Raw genomic sequence first — 21,411 nt, forward strand, 5'->3', positions numbered from 1 at the left:
AAAGGCATCCCCCAACCAGCCAGTTCACAGAGGGATATTGGCGTCTGCTCAGGAGGGAGCTCCTCTTCCACTGTCCAAGCAAGACAGGGATAGGTGTATGGGACAGTAGCTAACAGAATGAGAATGGCAAGTATGGGGGAAGGGAGCAGGGGAAAAAAAAAAAAAAAAAAGGATTGGAGCATCTGGGGCAAGGGGTGGTGGTGTTATATTTAGTTTTTAAACCTATTGAAACTAATTTTCATTGTTCTGTTATGATAAATCAATAACATCCTTCTACCCCTCCCCAACAAGCAGCAATCATTTGCTGAAAATGAAAAAAACCCCAACCAACCCACTGTCTTGTGCGCACAGCTTTTTTTATCCTAAAATTGTATACATAAATACTTGATTATATATGTATTATGGCATGTACATTTTGCCTTATTCGCATTTACTTCTAAGAAAGCTTTAGGTTGCATCTGGACTTCATGGCACCTGTAAGCCAAAAATTAAATCTTAGCTAACTTAAAATTACTTTAGGCTCTGAAAACCTTTTATATGCCAAGCTGGTTCCCATAGCAGACAGCCACTGTGTTGTTTGTTTTGTGTGAAAGTGAATGATAAAAGATCCATGAAATCGACACAGAAAGGCAGAACAGCAGAAAGAACTGAGGGCTCTCCATCATAGCGGCTTCTACCCTCCGCTGACTTGTATAACAATGGGACCTACACACCCAACTGCAGATCTAACACAGCTGTGCATTTCATTAGATGAAGAGCACTAGTGACACAAGTAAATAATTAACTTATTCTGGTCCGCTGACTGTGGTTATGAGACCAGTCATAGCTGACAGATTTTAATACAAGTTAACACAAAGACAGCATAATGAGCTTAGAAGTTAAAAACAAAATATTTAGACAGAATCCAGCAATGTGAAGCTCACTGGGCCATTTATAAAGTTTCTATTTTACAGAAGGGGGGGGGGGGGAGAGAGAAAGCTATAAAACCTCAATTCTAAGCTTCTGTATTTTAAGAAGCCACTGAGTTTATAACAGATCTATAGCATGCCCATCTGTATTTAGAGAACAGGACAGAGAGAAGCTTCTTCCTACCCTTTGTTTTATGAAAGTTCATTCTTTCTCATAAAAACCTGTTTAAAAAGCTGAAAGATATCTTTCCTATATACAACACTACTTCTAAAAGCAAGTAACTGCAATTCATTTAAAAACGTAAACTTGATTTCATTTTGCAGCCTCTTGCCTTCAGAAACTCTTCAGAGACTAATGCTTGCAGGTCTGCACCGTAAGCTCCTTAATTTTCTACTCTTTCAGCCCCAGTTGCTGAGCCAGGGTTTGCAGCAGGGCAGTAAAAGACAAGCCTAGCAGTTCTGCATTGCCGAGCAGCTGCAAAAAAGTGATCAAGTGAATTAATCCATGTAAGTGCAATTATCACTTGCAACTGGTTAATAAAACAGTACAGGAGAAAAGAAGAGGCTGGATTTAAGACAGCCTCAAGTTCCAAATGTTGCCTTGTCCAAGTATAAACTGCATTTCACAACTGAGCTGCTCAACTACTCCCCACCCAATATTCATAAATAGGACACAGTCAAACTAGTAGGTAACTTTGCTCTGTGGCTCTTACTACAGGTTATTAAGATTTCCTAATTGTCACTGATTTAGACATCACATGAAAATTGTTCCCAAGCATTCACACAGGACATACAAAATAATTTGATTTAATTCATTTCTCTTCCCCTCTCAATTTTTATATGCTACATCTGAAATTTAGCAATACAATTTCAGACTAAATGCTACACTGCGATGGGCCTGAATCTGCTCTCACCTATACATTCTGGAGTTCTCATCGAGGACCAGAATCAAACATTAACCACCAGAAAAGGCTGCAATTATTTTTCCAGACAAAACAAAAAACAATTTTTTTTTTAAGGTGTGGCCTAACAAGAGAGTTGTATGTTTGAGCAAGAAAGCATCCGGCAGCTTGTTATATCTCATTTCTTTTAAATTGAAAAACAAATTGAATTCTAGAAAAAAAACTTTGTATATCAATTTCATAATGTCAGCTTAGATGAAAAATTAGTGAAAATGCTAACAAAGTCTTTTAAGATATACCTCTCAAAAAAAAAAAAAAAAAAAAGTGGATTAATAAGCACGGCAGTTTACTGCAAGGATAACAGTGTTTTTCGATGCTATTGTATGCCAGCCAATAAATGACAGCCCTCTGACTATGCACGATGGCCCCCATCCTCACACGCTATCTGCATCATCTCAACACCCTAGTACCTCCACAAGGCCCTGCCAGAGCATAAAGATCCTCTCACCCCTTTGTCTTTTAAGAGTTTCTTTTTCTCATCAGGAGAAATTCAGGTTTCCAGAATTGATATGTTTTATGTGGTTGCTTTTAGAGTTTGCTGACAAACGCGAACATACACAGACTTGTAAAACAGCAGTTCAGCAGAGAGGGGAAAGGGGGGCGGGGGGGGGCAGGGACAAAACACAACAGTATGGGAAAGTTTTTCACCAGCTACGATAAGATGCCTTCTATACACACACATGCCAAATGAAAAAAAAAATCATCAAATAAGTCAAAACAACCTAATATAGAAAACTAATTACTACCAGCAGGAGGGACATTAGAGAGCAAAGGAGACTAAGTGAATAGGAGCAGCAGTAATACCAGTTTCTATCAGGAAGATAAAAAGAAGCGCATTACTAAATGTGCTTGTTTACTTATTCTAATGATACGGGAGGTAAAAGAGCTAAAACTAACTTGAAAGGCATCTATTTTAGATTTACCAGATTTGCCAGAATTTTGAAATACTCCTGAGAAATAAGACTACGTCACATAATTAAGAGGAGTTGTAGCTGTAACACAGCGCCTTATACTGTGAACAAGTGACAAGGGTATTTGCAAAAATTAGTGACGTTAAACAAAAATGTACATCTGCTTCAAAACTCTCTAATTACATACTGTGTTGGCTAACTAAGCATAAAACAAGACCAGGAGAAAAAAAGTGCTGCATCACATAAGCTTTGTTCAATATTGAATCATTCACTGATCAATCATATCACTTTCTACATCCCATTTGACATAAGAGGTAAAGAGAACAGAATTAAAATTAACAGATAAATAATGCATAAGTAAACTTGATTAGTTTTCTTATTAAAAACATCACTCTAAATGAGAGGAGGTGCTAAAAGACAATACAGTTTGTACACTGCTTTCCCATGAGCTGCTGAATGGTCTGATGTGATAAATTTGCATAGTCTGAAGCACACAAAGAGCTGATTAATTGAAACCCTTACAATGCTTCTGGAAGCAGCTATTGTAAAACAATAACCATAGGAACTTTACAAAATACACATGGCTGAATGAGTCAAGAGCTTAATAAAATGTGTGTTCAGGATACACTATTTGGAAACAGAATTAGAGATTTTTATTCTGTGCCATAAAATGCTAAATCACCCTAATTTCAGAGGTTCAGTTGAGGATTTACTGAAAAGGTCAGAAGGTTACCTGTTTGCTGCTTGAGATAAAAAATGCTGTAATTTTCTTCTTAAGACAGCAAGCTAAGCAGCAGTTTTGTTAAATAGAAAAAATGGTATGAGAAATTTTAATGGCATTCTGACATCTCATTTTCTCATATTCGACTTCTGAAGATAAAAATAAGGTAAGAAATTCCTACTTTTCCTGATGCCTAATAACTACTAATCATCCCACATTCCTGCAGTGGATGCTTATGCTTTTTAATGCCACTTCAACCATTTAAGTCCTATAAACCCACTGATGTTTTATTAGAGATAAAGTACTAAGTCTGACTTGTAGCATGGGGGAGTATGACACAAGTAGCTATTTAACATCTTACTTTACATGTTCTGCTTATACGTACTATACAAGTGCCCATTAAAAGGAGAAAGATAAGTTGTTCTCAACTATGAAGTTAGGCAAGCAGAAGGCAGGTGCTCAAACTAGTAAAAATTTTTAAAATTAAGCAAGGTCAGACTTTGGAGATAAGCGGTATTGTCATGAAGTTTATGTAGTTGACAATGCTGTGAATGGATTTTGTTTTGACACTAAAGAACATGGTTCATTTAGGAAAACAAAGACCATCTTTCATGAATTTAAACTTGCTTCCTTGTCTTTAGAGTTGTTTAAGTGCAGATACTTCAGAAAGGTTTAATCCTTTATCTTAGATCTTCAGCTATTAAAAAGCTTCTGTTTGCCAGTTCAAACAATCTCTTGCTTAAATACAGTTTTTCCACTCCTCAGGAATACTGTTCAGTATTGCTGCTTAGTTCTGTGATCTACAGGACCTTTGTTGGAGGTGTTAATCCTTTTTCACATGAGAGACTGAGAAATGTTCTTTCAGAGAAGTGATATATTGCTTTTTTTCACATCAAAGGAGCCCAACTTTTTCCTCATTGTGACTTGTAGCAAACCAAGAGGAAATCTGGAAATATAATAATTTAGTTTGTATAGAACTCAGATGAAGCTTCTTTAGCTTAACAATCCTTTAGCCTTCTGTGCTTTGAAATGTGACTTTGCTTCAAGAATGCAAGATTAAAAAACAAAATAATTAACCAAAAAAGTTTCTTTATCCTTCCAGAAAAAATACGATGCAATATAGTTAAAACAAAGTGCTACAGCTCAAGATAAGTCCTCCCTGGTAGGTATATGGTTTTTTGTGAAACATTAGAAGCTAAAAGGGCTTATAGACTAAAGTGACAGTCCCACTCCCAAAGATCTTACTGCAACATCCAGTTTGAAGATGAATATTGAGATAGAGCAAAATATTTGCTGGTGCGTTTCCCAACACAATGTGATGGCGTCATTTGGGTTTCTTCTCCTCCTCATACACTTCTTTGGTGACAGGTCTTGAAGGAAAGGCTAGCTTTTACAGGCAGTTTGGAAGAAGTGTACTTAAAACGTAGACTTGAGTGAAAAGAGGGTGTGGTGGACAGGCCAGAAGTGGTGACCCTTGCCAATACAGTGTTCACATGTGAGAGGACACAAAGAACGTAGCAAATACAGAGGCAGCGGCATAGATCTGTATTATTATAGAGGCCTACAAAAATCTACCTACATATTTAACGAAAGGCTCTTATGTAACAAAAGGCTAAAGGTTTGTTTTAATCTGAAAGATTAAAGAGATTTAATCTGTCATATCCTGGACACTTTCCAGTTCTGTTACTCCGCTTCTTTCTGCCCCAGTGACAAAGTATAGCTTTGGAATACAAATCAATTTGGGATACAAGAAAAAAGCCCATGAAAAAACCTTGAGAAATGTGGTTTGTGCAAGCTCTTATTTTGCACATATTTAATTATTTTAAAACTACTACTACAATTCCAGGAAATCAAATCTCATCTTCATGGATTCCTTCCAGAAAATAAAAATACTTCACAGAAAAGATTGACAATACAAAAAGGAGAGAAAGCATGTTTCTCTCCTTCTCACTGAATCAAGGTACTTGTTAGTTTAAGCTCATCATAGGTTTAAATGGCCCTATGATGGGCTTAAAGCTAACATTCACAAATTAAACTTGAAGTGGTAATCACCTGTGTTCAGATGAAGATCAGAAAACAAATTCAGGGCTAATTAAAAATTCTCTCAATGGAAAATGTTAAATTGTTAGTATTATGACTTCTGTTTCACAGTTGTCTATATTCCTGTTATGACTGATCCTCCCCTGATTTGATGTCAGAGAAGGATGATACTAGCTATATTTTTAAATAGCTAGCAAAGGAGATTTTCCCTTTCCTTTTCATGCCTTTTCTCCAGTTCTATCATTGCCTGTAATCGAAGACTAATGTCAATATCTGCTTCTTCACTGTATACAGAAGTTGCAAAACAGTAAACTCCACTGTTCTTGTCAGTATTTTTTTTCTTGGTATCTAGCCCATGTATCTTCTCCACTAAGCACATTTCTCCATTCTCCCATTTATTGTAACACCTTTTCACATAATGTACTACAAGCCAGTGAACTGCAAGGTCTACTACCAGGAAGGATGTGTATCCTAGTAGAATGTAATAATTTAGAATATGATCACTCCCCCAATCACAAGAGATTACTACAGATTGATGTACTGGACACGTAACAAGCACACGCCTGCGAACTCTGTAACACAACTGTTGCAATGTTCCCACTCATAGCTCCAAAACCAAGCTGAAAGGGACATTTGCTATTCTGAACAATTGATGGTTTTGGCTTATTATTGTTATAGGTCCAAAGCACAGATACATGGGGGATCAGTAATTCTAACCTGATGCAATGCCAGGCATAACTACGGGAGCCCTCAAAGTTCCCGACAGCATTTAGGATGTTGTTTTTAATTACCATGGGATTTAAACAGGTATTTTACTTCAGAAAATAAAATATTACTAACTTTCTATGGCTTTTGGAATATTAAAGAAAATACTACCAGATTCCAATACAGTGTGTATTAGTTGTTTGTGCATTTGACCATGAATATCAGGGTTTGATGAGTAGCAAAAGTACTCATGAGAAGTCTGTCCTTCAAGACCTCTAAAATGAGCTTGCTATGGACTGTGAGATGCCTTACGTGCATTTAGTGGTACAGAAGGCCCTCTGCTCCCTAAAGCCATATTACAGCCTGCCTGGCACAATTCTGTTTCCTTCTGTCATTCTTCCACTTCTACCTTTCTCCTCTGATGGTTTTAGATTTGCGGAGCACCCTTTTTCTTGATTTTTGGAGAGGTATGAAAATCAGTTCCATTTAAATCCTGTTCAACTAACTATTTCAATAGGTGCATATCAATAGCCCAAGCCAGGAGAAAAACCTTACCTGCTTAAATTTTTCATGCAAATGTCCATAAATATTTATCATGATTAACTGAGTAGCTTCTTTAATATAATTTATAGCCTTTTTTTTTTTTAATTCTAGTAAGAAAATTTGTCCTGCACAGTACTTATAACAGTACTGCATGATATTGTTATATAATAACTTGCAGCTAAAATGCTGCATGCCACTTATAAGGAGAAAGGACTAATTAGACGAAGCTCAAAATATATGAAGAAATGGGCTTTGCTCTAAAAGTGGTTATAGGCTTGAAAGTACTGCACATCTTCATTGTGTATGAGATGAAAAAAGTATTTGAAAGAGACTTTATACAAAATCTTCCTGAAGGAGAATCTTCCTGAAGAGAAAGAAGGAATGGGGCAGTTGAACCATTCCAACTGCTCAACTCTTTCTATTTGCCTCTGAAACTAATGATCTTCCCTCTCACTTACCAAAACTACCCTATATGGCTGTAGTGCAAGAATTAGACTGGATTTTAAAAGGAAAGTCAAGAATGTACTGCTGCTTCTTTACTTTTTTGAAGCCTTCAATAGGTACTGGTTTCCAAATCACTTGGGGACTCAGTGAGAATCACTTCCTATTTTTAGATCAAAAGCCATCTTGAAAATACAATCAGGAAAAATGTTCCAATGCTTATCAGAAGAGTTTCTATTTCTTAATGACAGCAGAAACAATGGAAGGATTTCTTTAGAATACAGAGTTTCAAGAACCAGTTTTACGGGTCTATGGAAAGATACTGTGGAAGTAAGGGTGATCTTGGAGAGAGCTGGATGTACTGAGAAAGCCTGCGTTGACTGTACTCCATAGAAAACACACACAAAGAACTTGAGTCAACATCTGGTAACAGCTGACATTATGATGTTTGATGACAACAGATGGCATTACTGCCTTTTGTAACCATTTCACCTCTTTTGATTGATAGGTTTGCGCTAGGTAGATGTCCTGATCACTAAACCTGGAGACTACAGAAACGAGGATTACTGTGGCTAGCCCTGCATCTCACAACATCTTTCACTTCAGTTACACCTGGCCACCTCATTGCCACTGATGCTTATGTACTTCCATAGCCCCAGAAAGTCATAAATGACCTCAAGTTTGACTTCAAGCTACACATGTGAGTAAAGAAGTATATAGTGGCATGGAGCATTATAAAAGTGACTTCTTACTTGTGGCCTGGGGTCCACCTGTAAGCAACCACTCTTCATACCTTTTCCAATCATGCAGGCATTGAATATGCTGGAGCTGATTCTATTTAACCTTCATTTAAGAGAGCTCTAGACGTGGATACTGCCTGTGTACTGGTGACATTTGTTGCAGTTTCATCTCTTTTCACTGGCTCAGATCTACATATGGATGTTGTGCAAGTACCAGCATATTTGTCCTGTGCAGTACAATACTGTGCAGTACTGTTATAAGTACTGTGCAGGACAACTCCAGGGCATATTTGCCTACAGAGTTCTCTGGTTCTGCTCCAAGAATACAGGATGTGAATCAGCACAACAAGGTCAAACCCAACATGATGCTGGGAATAGAGTGGGACCGTGTCACAAACTGCTGAAAGGGTTGCTTTCAGGGTGCTTCTCCTAACAAAAAGCACTCTCTCTTCCATGCATCTTCTGACAAAGAAACACTGCTCACGAAAGGCCAGTTTGTTTGCAAGGCAACATCCCTCAGCTAGTATCATAATTTGATGTACTACTGCAAAGTTCATTGACTACAACTAGTTTTAAGTATTAATGTTTCAAATCTAAACACTGTCCTCCTTTATTTCCTCAGTTCCCTCCCTCTGCCCTCCACACAGACCTAGCGGATGCTTGTGTTACCAGATGTAAGAGGTTGGTGTGCTTTAAACTCAATGCTCTGGTTCCAGTTCCTCAGAAATCAAAGCAAGGAAGTAAGGATTTTTTTATTCCAGTAGTTATTAAGACAGTATCACATTTGCCCAGTAACAGGAAAGGCGTGTATGTGCTGCAATGGAAAGGATTTGGTAATATCAAACTCCTTGCCTCCCCACCACATCTGACAAGAGACCGAGAAATGTTCTCAAACCAAAGAAAGACCTAAAAATGTAACAAGATTACAACATTCGGGCAATAGATTTAGCACAGCACATACAGTAAGGCAGAAGGTCATGCTGAAAGTACTAAAAATCTAGACTTTCCAAGTGTACAGACAGATGAAAGCATGTCAAAACCTGTTCCACATTGGGACCAATGGGATCAAAATATGCTTTTAAGTCAGTTACAGTCAGACTGTTTTCAGTCACTTCTTTCTTAACACGCCTCCCACAACTCCCAGCCCTTTGAGATTCAGAGAGGATGTTCTGAGCCACCTTTTTTTGACATTAAGGTCAAAGGGAGTCCACTGCTTTTTTCAACAGATATGGAAACAGGCTCCTGATTTTCATCTTGCTTACAGCATTAACACTAGAGAGCTACATGCCACCATGCAGCTTCCTAGTAGGTAGCCATTTTCAACTCTCAGTTTGAAGATCCAGAGGTGCCCCAGATCATGTCCCAGGGGTATTTTTCAAAACATTTTCCCTTTCTTTCCAGTCTCTGCTGGTGCACTCCTAGTTGCACTCCTGATTCGCTTCCCTTTTACACCATGGCTCTGAGCTATCTGTCTGCAGTCTTGTCTTTAGAGCAATATGTCTGCACAGATGACTTGCAGACATCCCATTCCATCTCTGGTCTTTTCTGTCCATTCAGAATAGGCCCTTTCACTCTTTCCTCCAATCTCTCTTGTGATAACCCATTGACAAAGCTATCACCTAAAACCAAATTCACACCAGGAAAAAAAAGCCCAAACAAAACTCAAAACCCTGTTCTTGTTTAAAATGGGCAACTACTGTATTTTCCAGATTCATAAGTCAACACAGAGTTGTGTTTGCCAATTTCTCTCCTCAGTTCCAGAAACATCATTGCTAAATTAGGTTAACTTAACCAAAAAAAGGGATACTGTCTTCTACTGTTGCATTCATAAAAGATGTGAACCAATCAATGGAAACAGGCATGACGATATTACGTATGTACAGTAGGCATACCCAACATGCATTTATTTTTATTAAATGTGTACTTACCTTTCTGCCCATGACGACTGCTAAATTTATCTCCAATTTCTGGACGTCTAGTTTGCCTCAACAACATTTTGATCAAGAAAGCATCCTCTGCATTTGATGAAATCATTACTTTTTCAATATAAGAATCAGTCGCACCTTTGTAGCTAGTACAAGAAGACAAAACATGAGTTTTACATCTATGAACCAAACACAAGTTACAAACAGGTATGTGTGTATTGGTAAGCTTCTGGCTAAACTGTAGTCTTCATGGAACTTATATATGGGAGGCCAATGGAGCAAAGATTATATATACATATATATATATGTATATATATATGTATATGTGTGTGTGCGTGTGTATATATATAAAAAAATAAAGTTCCAGAGTACGGTATGTTTCTGGAAAAGAAAAGACTTAAGAGATACAATAGAAACAAAGGCAGAATTAAGCTGAACTTGTAAAGAACAAGGTATATTTTTTTGTCACGTGGGCTCTTCTTGAGAGAAAAAAGCTTCCCATTATATTGCAAATTTCTGGATCTTCAGTTAAACAAACAAAAGTCAAATAGAGAGTTACAGTTGAAGAAAGGAGTTTAAAGAATATACCATCAGAATTTAAGAACAAAATTAAGGCATAATATCCTGACTGAAACTATGCATCAGGTGCAGGTATGGAAATGAACCAAGGGCAGAACATAGTATGAGGTACAGAAAGAGATGAACTCTAAGAGTCTAAGATGCAGAGATTTTGGAAAGAGAGGAAAACAAAAGAGAAAAAAAGGTAGGCATGACAGAGCAGGAAGCAAAAGGAAATTATTCTGGTATCAGCTTTTTTCTAGATATTGCAGATTGAGGCTAGAGCAGATTTTAATACCTTGTTTAGGAGATTATTTTGTCTCGTTGTCCAGGTAGCTGAGACGGTCAAACTATGACACCTAAACTCAGATCCATGTCTTTACCTGGCAGGATACTTCTTTCCTCTTGATAATTACACTGTTGCCTCACTTCTTTATTAGTATCTTGTAGGAGTAAACCTAGAGCTTTCTCTTGGTTATGAAACACACAGAAGTGGAGCAAAGCTAATTCTGCCTTTCTGATCTGGGCACCAATTGCTTGCCTTGTTCTCTGCTAATTTATCGAACTGTCAAGGCTATTCCTGACAAAACAGTGAAAACCCCTTCATTATTTATCTATTTATTTTTAAATTTAATGCAAAATTTTAATATCACACCTTGGAAGCCTTCTCCTGTTCTTTAAGGACACGATGGGAAAAACTCTTATTGACTGTCCTTTCCCATTCACTGGTGCCTTGGTAAAGGACGTCTAATTGGAGTGGCCAGAATGAGCTGACTGTCAACCTCTGAGATAGGAAGGCCTCCCTCTCCTGGCCTCCTGCCAGGCAAGGCGAAGGCCGAGCACCAGTCAGCACTGGCCATTTTCTGTGGGAGCCAGTATGGAGTAGATTGGCCCCCTCACTAAGTACACACATATTCTCTGTCCTCCCACTCATCCTGCTTTTCTCCTGTTTCTCCATCACTTCATCCATGAGTGACTCCTCTTCCCTCTACCACTGTCTTAGCTCTCTCGGTTTCTCCTGGGAACGTACTCAGTGATTCCTCTCTATACATACATACAGGAGGGTTCCTCCCTCTCTTTGCAATGCCAGCTTTTCAGGTGACAGAATCTAACTTATTAGTGATTAACTGGCTAGGCACTTCTGAAAATAACCTAGGCTCTGAAAAATCCTGTGAAAAATCAAGACGTAGAGAACTAGGTCTAATTTGCAGAGGGAAGTTTATTCCTTTGACTTTTCTAGAATTGAATATTTCTCAGATACCTTTCCTCCATGTACCTTCCCCAAGTATAAAGTTATGATGCGACATACGTTACTGGCACATCTTTATACTGTGGCTGCTGAGGCACACTACTTCCTTCCAGAGGCGTCTGGGTCACAGTTGGCATAGACTTGTTCACAAGGACTTGTTTATTTTCTACTTTTTCACCTTCAAAAAACAAGAAAAAAAGCACCATGAAAACATACCTGGCTACCTATGTTAGAAATACATTTCAAGCTTTAAAAAAAGGTAAGCTGGAAGACAAACTGGGAGGAACATGTCCAGGAAGTAGGCCATGTTATTTTATTAAATATTGCATGGTAAGGGAATCATTAAACTAGCTTTTTTCTTGTAAACCAAAACAGAATAGCTTGTGTGCTGGGTGCACTATGAGAACAGCTATTAAATACACCCTAGGTCTAAAGAATACACAAAAGCATCTGAAGTCATCTGCCGTAAGTAAGGAGAACATTAACAAGCAACACTGTAACTGACAAATTTTAGAAATTCACACTTAAATTCAGGACTTCACATCATTTCCACAATGAGTTGTGCAAGACTACTTTCAGCCTCTCCTTGCAATTACTTTTTCCTATTGCTTCTGGTCTCATGCATCTGCTATTTTCCCCTCCATTCCCTTATCCTGCCCTTCACATAGAAAACCAGATCAGTAGCCCAATGATACTAATGCACACCAAGTACCTGCCTCCCACCTCCTCCACAAAATTACACTGAACTTCAGTCTATGTCTCTTTTCTGTCCAAATGAACTATTTCAAAGAGATTTTTATGTACACGCTGAGAACAGCCTCAGTCTGGAGTCCGCCCCAGTCCTATCTATCCTAATACTTCAGAAGATCCTTGCCTTTTTTTTCATTAACTTTGAAAGCTCCATTGTGATGTGCTAAAGAGCAAAAGTGACCCAATTGTGTTGCTATAATAGAATTAAGTTTAGTGCCTTTTACAGCACCTTTCTTATTACATCTCAGCAGACCTATTAAGCCGTTTCCCAACTGAAGGATGACAGTATGGGAGGATTCTTTCTCAAATTTATTTCCACTGGAAAGTTATACACCTACTCTCATAATTAAATGTAGTTATATTTATTTTCTTACTTCTCTCCAAACATATTTCTAAAGTGTTAAAAACACAAGGTTTTACTTCCTCAAACAATTGCATTAACTGACATGCTAGGAGGTTTTGACATATGAAATCAAAATAATAAGGAATCTATCCTTAAAAAACAACAACGGCAGAACATATGAGAGACAAACAGTAAAAAACTACAGTACTAAAAGTTTGCCAGTTTGGAGATATAAAGAAGAATACAAGTTCTAATGCTTCAATAGATTCACACTGTTAAAGACTCAACTCTTCTACTCAAACATAAAGCTCCATTTTCCCATGCACAAAAATACCCCCAATGACTGGTACCACGCTGCTTTCAGAAACTAACATTTTTAAATTTTCGATTACAATACTGTCACCTTCAAGAAAAAAAATTCATTACACTAAGTATAAAACAAGGTGCACAAGAAACATTAACAGAACATTAATTTCTACCTCAGATTATGAACGTGCCATGACTAACGTGTAGTTTGACATACCTGGAGAGCAGATACCATCAGCATCTAAAATTTCATGGCGCCAGATTGGTTTACGGGTAGCTGCATCCAACATCGGACCCATAACTTTATCAAATGTCTGGTTTGTGTAACGCTTCAGTGTACACTTGGCATTCTTATATACAAGACACCTTCCAAACCCTAAAATGTAACACAAAGTAATCTGCCTAGGAGTTCAAAGATTCTTTATAACACATTATCAGAATAAAACAAGAATGCTGAACCACCTGTTGAGCTACAGAATATAAACATTTTTTTATTAGTTAGATTATTCACTGTCTTGAATATGCCTAACATTGTACATGGATACCTAGTAGCTCACAATTTAAAAATCAGATCATGCATGCTACTTTTTTTAGACATTGAACTACGGTCCATTTCTGAAGTTGTGCTAATCCCCTTCTATACTTCTGCACACACGCGCACGCATCATTTCTCTTACCTTTGGTGGTCCACAGGGAGACATAACATAGGAGAAGAGACTGTAACAGGACGAGAACAGCACCTCTTCCTTTCGGGAGTTCTAAGAAACCTGAACTTTTACTCATGTTTGTGGTTGACACAAGCTAGCCTACCAGGAAAGTACTGATTGGGTATTTCATATAATCACCCCATTAGTCACTTTTTCCCCAGCTGAAAGAATTCTGAATTACATATATTGTTATAAAATAGGTTTGGTTTGGGTTTTAGATGAGACAAGTAGCATCTCTGGAATTTCTCTCCAAGTACAGCAATAGCCACAATACTAAACATTTTCATCACATTTAGAATTACAGACAGGCAAGAGCAAGGGTTTCTAATAATCCTATGTTATTTTAGCTCATTTGAAAGATGGCTGCGGCCACATACAGTAGATCTGTATCTTCAGATTATGTCAAGTAACTCCTGACAAGCACCACAGCTCTCCCTGTAAATGTTACCAGTCTACCAGAAAAGAAAACATTCAGTTTTAGATCATGCCTGTTGTTGTTTTAGAAAAGGAGGCATAAATTAAATGCGCCAGGCATTAATGCCAAAGATACATGTCTAGGAATACTATTATTGCTGCCTAGCAACTAGGAGGAAGGGAGTGAGTGGGGGAATAAAGTCATGGAAGAATCTGATTTTGGCCACCCGAAACTAAAACCAATTTGATCACACTGCACTATGTCTTCTCTCAAGGGAATTTATTTAGAAAAGAGAGAGAAGAGAGTCTAAGTTTTCAGGCAACTCTCCTCCAACCCCCAGCAGCATTAACATAAAGGCTGAAGAACTGTGGAGAGAGCAAGACAAGCCAGACCGGCACAAACGCAGGTTTCACTTAGTTACCTTCTATTTGGTGCTTATGTACTTTTACTTAAAACATACTGCACTGCATAGATTTTTTTTTTTAAGGAAGCGTGTCATTAGTTTATCTCTGAATAATTACAAAATTATTTTGCTTTAGACAATACTATTATTTTCTCTCATAAAGTAGGCAATAGTGTTATTGCTCCCTCAGAGCATCAAGTTCACAATGACACAAACTGCCACGCATTCCATTCCTTTCCCAAATACATTCAGAAGTCTAATTTCATCTATTGCTTTTGTTACTGGTGAAAATAATGAGACCCCTCTGTTAGCAATGAACAAAGGTTTAGGTAACCATCTACAAAGCAAGCCCAACAGAACAGATTATCTAATACCTTACATTTTTTTGTAAACTAAGTATTTTCAAAAAGGGACCATTTACACTTTTTTATTTGAGGTCAAAAGTTAGCCATTTTTCTTATAATATCCATACTCAGAAGTTTATTCACATGTTAGCAACTTCAGCGCACTATTGCAAGCATGGAATTACAATCACTATTCATGCAGAAAACAAACAAAACATTCAAAGCAGTTCTGGAATTCAGTTTCTTAATTGGAGATGTACTGTTCAAAACCACAATAAGAGTTATTATAGGATAACACCATGAGACATCAAGCTTAATAAAACATGTATTAGAACACACACTAGAGAAGTGGGAAAGAATTGATGGTTCTTACCTCTGTCCAAAGAGGCCTTGTTTAAGACAAGAGCATCTTCAATATCATAACCACTGTAGCTCATCACAGCAACAGTGGCATTCTGTCCTGCAGGCAGTTTCTCAAAATCTATCAGTTCAATTGTTTTTGTTTTTACCATTGGCTTTTGCGGATAGGCTAGAAGATACATAAGAGTATCTATCCTGTTTCTTTGATTGTATCCAATAGTACCTGTATGTAAAAGAAAAACAAGTGTGTGAACATTAGTGAGCTTCCTAGAAATGTTTTGGCTAAAAAATTACCAAAATGCAAATTAACTAAAACCACAAACTGAGGAATTTCATCTAATAATAGAAATTCTTCAAGAAAAGAAGGGAAAAAAAATCATAAAAAGAGACTGAACCAAAACAACTTTACATTGTTATATTTAAATAAAGATGTAAATGGCTTCTTAATTTAAGCTTCCAGAAATAATTATTTATTTTTTCTTAAACAGGGAAAACCTAAGCATCAAGACAAAAAGAACAACAACTAAAGAAATCAAAGTCAGGTCCTATATGACTGAATGCAAATACAATTTCTTTTTTAATCATGACACTGAATAAAACTGCAAGTATGAAGTTTGCTTTTATTGTTCTAATAGCCATAGGGTTTTTTTGGAGAGCTGAACTTGTGTTCCATAGACCTGATCCAAAATTTCATGAGAATCAATAGCAAGACTCCCATTGAGTTCAAGAGGAACCGTGGATCAAGCTCTGCGTCTTCCACATCGTATTTCCTTCCTTTTTGGGCAATAATTAGTTCAACAGCAGCCTGTGTTAGAATGTCACAACGCATGAACAAAGCATACAGTTAGCAGCAGCCAAGACTGATTTACTTTCTGAAATTAGAGGCATCATTGCTAGAAAGACTACAGTAGAAGTTCACTCACAATATATTTGTCTTTTTACATGAAATTAATTTTAAATTTACAGTTCAGAATTAAATCCTTTGTATAGACCTCCCAGCTTGAGACTGAAATTTTTGGCCCTGTCCCATCAGACTGCCAAAGTGTCTTCTGAAATCTGAGGAAAAAATAATTAACACCCAGCAGGGAAACATAAACCGTTGTGTAGCAGAACAAAAGTTAAGGCAATCGTACGTTAGAGTTTGCTGTACCAGGACTCTGCTATGTCTCTAAGCAATTAAGAAATTATAGTCTGAAAACTTAAAGTTTTAAAGTTTTAAGTGGTAAATATTCTGCAGTACTTGTGCTTAGGAGGTAAGTCTTTCAAAACTTTTCCATTTTCTCCTGCAATTTCAGAGGCTGGCTGCTTTCAAGGAAAGGTCAAAGCAGCCAGCGTATAATGAAGACTTCACACAGACAGAATATAGTACAGCTGAACACAAATCTGCTCTTAGGGGAGGCCAGCTTCACATTTTATATGCATCTACTTGCAATTTCCAATGCCTGCATTTAAATAAAATGTCTAGAAAGTCAATTATCTAAAACCAGGCTGCATCACAAGCATTTCCAAAGACCTATCCTGTCCTTGGCACTAAGCTCTCTCCCCTAAACCACCACGGGTCTACCCTTCCCAAGGACAAGAATGGGGAGACAGCTCAACAGACACTGTCTGACAATAAACCGTTATAACCGGCTCTTGCACGCCTGGACTTTCCTTGGTTCTAGAAAGTGGATTTGAAGCCACAGGCACAGCATTTTCAAATGGCGAGGAAGATTTGGTAGAGTTGACAGGCTTTACTTGTCTCTTGCTTTTGAGCAGTTGCTTTTCTGTCTTTTTCTTGGAGAAGGAAATTCATCATCCCTGAGCAGTACTTTCTGTCTGCAGTAAGAAGCAAGCTGGTAGGGCCTGGATTCATCAACACTGAAGACCTTCCCAGTCATCCCCTGCAAGGCCCACCATCTGAAGGTCCTCTTACTTCTGATATTCTCTTAGCCTAAGTATTAGATGTTCTCTTCATTGTACTTTGATTTAAAATATGGTTTTCCCACTATACAGATAGGAAAATCTGCTTCCAAATTAAAACCTTAGAGATTTAGACCATTTTTTCCCTCTGCACCTAGAATGAATGATCTGTGTGCTTTCAGGATAGGTTGTCTGCTGTAGAGCTCATCTTAAAAGTTTAATGGATAGTTACATTTTCCTGTTGTTGAGAGAAATCTTCTCCTGAGTAAGCCACACCAACTTTCACTTTTGAAACGCTTGCAATTTTTTTCTCCTCTGTGATGCTTATATGCTGTACCTGCTATGGTTCACTGGTTAGGGATGCTAAGATGGGGTGAAGTCTGGAGCACCTGATCATAGATAAACTTGTCCTTTATACCCCAGTAACAATCTGTGGAAGTCCCCTATTTATCAAGGATTACAGATGACACTTTTACATGTTTCAGGTAATGCAAATATTTTCTCTGTCAGATGCTTCACGTATTTCAAAGTTGGCATTTTTATCAGAGGTTCAGATAAGCTTAATGGAATTGTTACTGTTTGGATCAGACCACGAGCCATGAGCAACTGACATTATTATTGAGGCTCAAAATCTCAAAACTGTATTCAGGCAATTCTTCCGGAGTTGAATGCTGTATCATATCAAATGGAAAACATATCCATATATATCAATGATGGGTATCCTAACAGGAAAGAAACTGGTTAGAGAATGATTCAAGAGCACAAGTGAAATAAATTAGCCAAAAAGCATGCCGTACATCAGCTATATTTGTGCTAATTGCTACGATTTAATGGTTATACAAATAATGCCTCCTCTAGACTGGTCTGACAAACCACAGCCTTAAACCACAACCTGCTTATTTAAAATCAAGAAGCAGCTTTCATCTTCTGAGCACCGGTGTGTTGGGACAAGATCTCTGTGTGGGCGCTGAAATGAAGGAAGTCACTAGCTTTATTTCTGTTTTCTCTCTGAAAGAACAGAGCCCTTGTTTGCTTCAGCCAAACAGCCAAGCAAAAGTAAAGTATAATTAAAGTTCACTATAACAAACCCTGCTCACAATGACCCACATTTATAATTATCCCAGCAGCAAGAACCAATTTTTTTCATTGGTAATTAGCCCTGTTTAAAGCAAAACACACAAGGCTGACCTGGATACAACGAAGATCATTTTCTTGCTTTTCTCAGCGCTTGCTATATTGTGAATGCACGTGTGCATTCTTTCCTTTTTTTCCCATTTCCTGACAAGTTTTTTTTCCTTTTAGAGTATCATTTGATCATTCCTCAGTATGAAGTAATCACTATAAAAATGCTATCTACTGATATTTAGCATAAATGGGATATTGGTATTCTGATGCAGAAAGTTTTGAGAACTCACGAGAACAATCAGCCAGCTAAAATAAGCATTTATCCAATTCTCTGGTGTATTACTTACCAATAAACTGTACAATCAAAATTTACAAGGATATAGAAATCAATCTACTTAAGATATGAGCCAAAAGGGCTATTATTGTACAGGCCAAGAAAAGAATTGCTGTACTTCTGTATTTCCCCTGATTTCACCATGGATTTTCTACTATTCTGTCCTTTTATATGAGCACAAACCAACAGAGAAAGGAGTACAGTTTTTAAATGCTGCACTGAACCTTGTGGAGGGGGCTCCAACTCAGCTCAGAGAGATTTTCACAGTACATATATTAAGTGATCTGGATGTTCAGCATTTGAAATATTCTTTTTATCGTAGAAAGATTAAGAAGTCAGTTAAAAAGATTATTGGTAAACCTGGGGAAGTAGTCTGGCTCATTTCTGCCTCAGCACTTCTGTGCCTGCTACCACGGAAAGAAGAGCTGGCAAAAAGAGACCATGTCGCAGAGCGCAAACGCTGCTCCTCAAAGAGCAGTGGCAGAACTGAGCCCTGGCCACAAAGCACCCAGGTCCAGCTGTGATGACCAGCAACAGCCGGTTTTGCTTTGACGTTTGTTTCGACTCTCTGACAATAGGCTAGCCATACAAAATTTGGGAGCATTTTAGCTCTCAGCCCACCAACAAGCCTTTCACAACTGTCAAAAACCAACAACCCCCAGCACTCGGTTCCTTGAGGCACATTTGTCTTCTCAACTAAATTTTAACACATTCAGCTGGTTATAGCACAAAGCAAAGCAGTATATAAAGGGCTTTGCTATTTCACAGAACCAAAGCAGAATGTACATGATAGAGTAAGAGGGGTTTTTTTGTAGTATCAAAGAAGTTGCTGCAACATAAACCTCTGCAACAAAGCTGTCACCCACCTACTACCCTCCCTTCAAATACTTTCTGCTCTTTCACAGATTAAAGTAATAATTAAAATCCAAACCCTCCTTTCCTTACTCAAGACTTGCGTTATGACATTTAGGTTGAAACTGCAGTGCACAGTTGGGCTGTGAGAGCGTACAGCTTGCTTTGTGTACCCACACCGCTGCTTTCACAGATGCGCATGTGCATGTGCAATATGGTGGATTATTGGCAGGAAAATGTGTATGTTTTCATTTCTTACATTAGGCTTTTATACAACGCTTCACAGTCACAGGGGTACAGTGTGTAAAACTGACTGATCTTCTATGTCTTAATGGAAATGAAAAGCTCCATTTAAAATTATTTCTATAATTGTAGGAGCCTTTGATCCTCTTAAACATTATTTTAGCAACACATGGAAGGCAAACAGTGCAGACTGTTGTATTTTAATCTTAAATACTTCTCAGATTTTAAGCTACAACTTAACTTTGCACTGAAATGTCAATGTTCAACTGAGGTCCTTGCAGCTGCTGTTGTATTTGCCACCTAATCATAACTTCCCCTCAGTCTTACAGTTCAACCTGCAACATATGGTAAATTATCTATGCCAAAACAGAGGGATTTCATTTCAATTTCATTTCACTGAAATCCAGTTTGCTCACTAAGCGCAGCCCTAGTCCTCCAACAAGATGACTCATTCTGCCCATGAAAGGGAGGTATTTTTCAGGACATTCAATGTTACACTGCAGAAACATTAATATTTTAATACCTAACCCCTGTCAGGGATACTGGATTACAGACCCCATTGCAAGCTCTGATGTCCACCTTCCATTTACTTGTGCTTTCACACCTTTCCCTAGCTTGATGTTGCTTAAAAAAGAGCAAAGACTGTCCAAAGCTGCTGGCACAGCCCTGTGACATGTCAGATGGGGTCAGTGTTGAGTAGCACAAGGGTCTCCTTTCCCAGAGTCCCGGGGCTCCCTCCATGCCCCCAGGTTTTGACAGGGAGTGACACAGTGGACTTGGACATGAGACTTTCCACATGGCAATGTTGGACCAGGAGCTGCTGTGCAATTTCAGGATGGGGAAAGAAAGAAAGAAGGGTGGATGGTTACTTAAAGGTGGGGGTTTGAAGCACTACATCACATCTCTTCATAAATACAAACAGAAAAAAGTATGTGTAATGTTTCAGGAATATCCTCTAGGTCTCATTTGATGAATAAGTGTATAAAAAAATCTCTTCTGCCTCTACATATTGCCACTTACAGTGGCTTTTTTTTAAGCAGTTATTACAAAAAGCTTCAGGTGCTTGCAGATACTTCAGCCAGAGCAAAATATAGCTCAGGTCATGTGCCAACTTTTAAAATGTACTTTTATCTAGCTGCTTATTCTTTCAGTCAGGTGTTTTGTCATAACAAACCGAAACAAAGGCTTTTTTTATTGCTCAAGATATTCAATGGCTTTTGTGTTCTTAGCGTCAGCAGGAACGTCAGAGGATTGTATCCAAGGAGCTAAATGTGCAAGACCTAGGGTCAAAGCAGCTGAATACACCAACCTCAGAAAACACAGACAATGAATTGCAAATGACACTCAAAACAAAACCGGAAAAAAACCTTCACACAGAAAACTACAAAAGAACTCCACAGATACTGAATTGGCTTTCTGTACACACTGATCCTGCTTAACTGTGTGTGGTAACTAACCAAACCTTCTGAGACTAATAGTCATAAAATAGAGACTCGGGGGTGGGGAAAGATAATGGGATGGGGGAGAACTGTAAGGAAAAAGATTGCAACGCTCCTCTTCTTTTATTTTTTCCCTTTTTTTTTTTTTTTAAATTTAAAAAGGGAGGACATGCATCTGTTGCTAT

The 21,411-nt window shown here is 38.0% G+C and overlaps 1 protein-coding gene across 1 annotated transcript in view; it reads right to left on the reverse strand.

The window, feature by feature from the left end:
- Nucleotides 1-21,411, reverse strand: part of POLR3B (RNA polymerase III subunit B) — an 82,815-nt gene that overhangs the window by 15,993 nt on the left and 45,411 nt on the right. The window contains exons 20-23 of the mRNA XM_072870572.1: nt 15,345-15,554; nt 13,320-13,478; nt 11,764-11,881; nt 9,900-10,042 (exon numbers count right to left, since the gene is read on the reverse strand). Coding sequence (XP_072726673.1) covers nt 9,900-10,042; nt 11,764-11,881; nt 13,320-13,478; nt 15,345-15,554 — 630 coding nt within the window. The remainder of the gene's footprint in view (nt 1-9,899; nt 10,043-11,763; nt 11,882-13,319; nt 13,479-15,344; nt 15,555-21,411) is intronic.

This window comes from Ciconia boyciana, chromosome 1, assembly GCF_034638445.1.
Source record: "Ciconia boyciana chromosome 1, ASM3463844v1, whole genome shotgun sequence".
NCBI lineage: Eukaryota > Metazoa > Chordata > Aves > Ciconiiformes > Ciconiidae > Ciconia > Ciconia boyciana.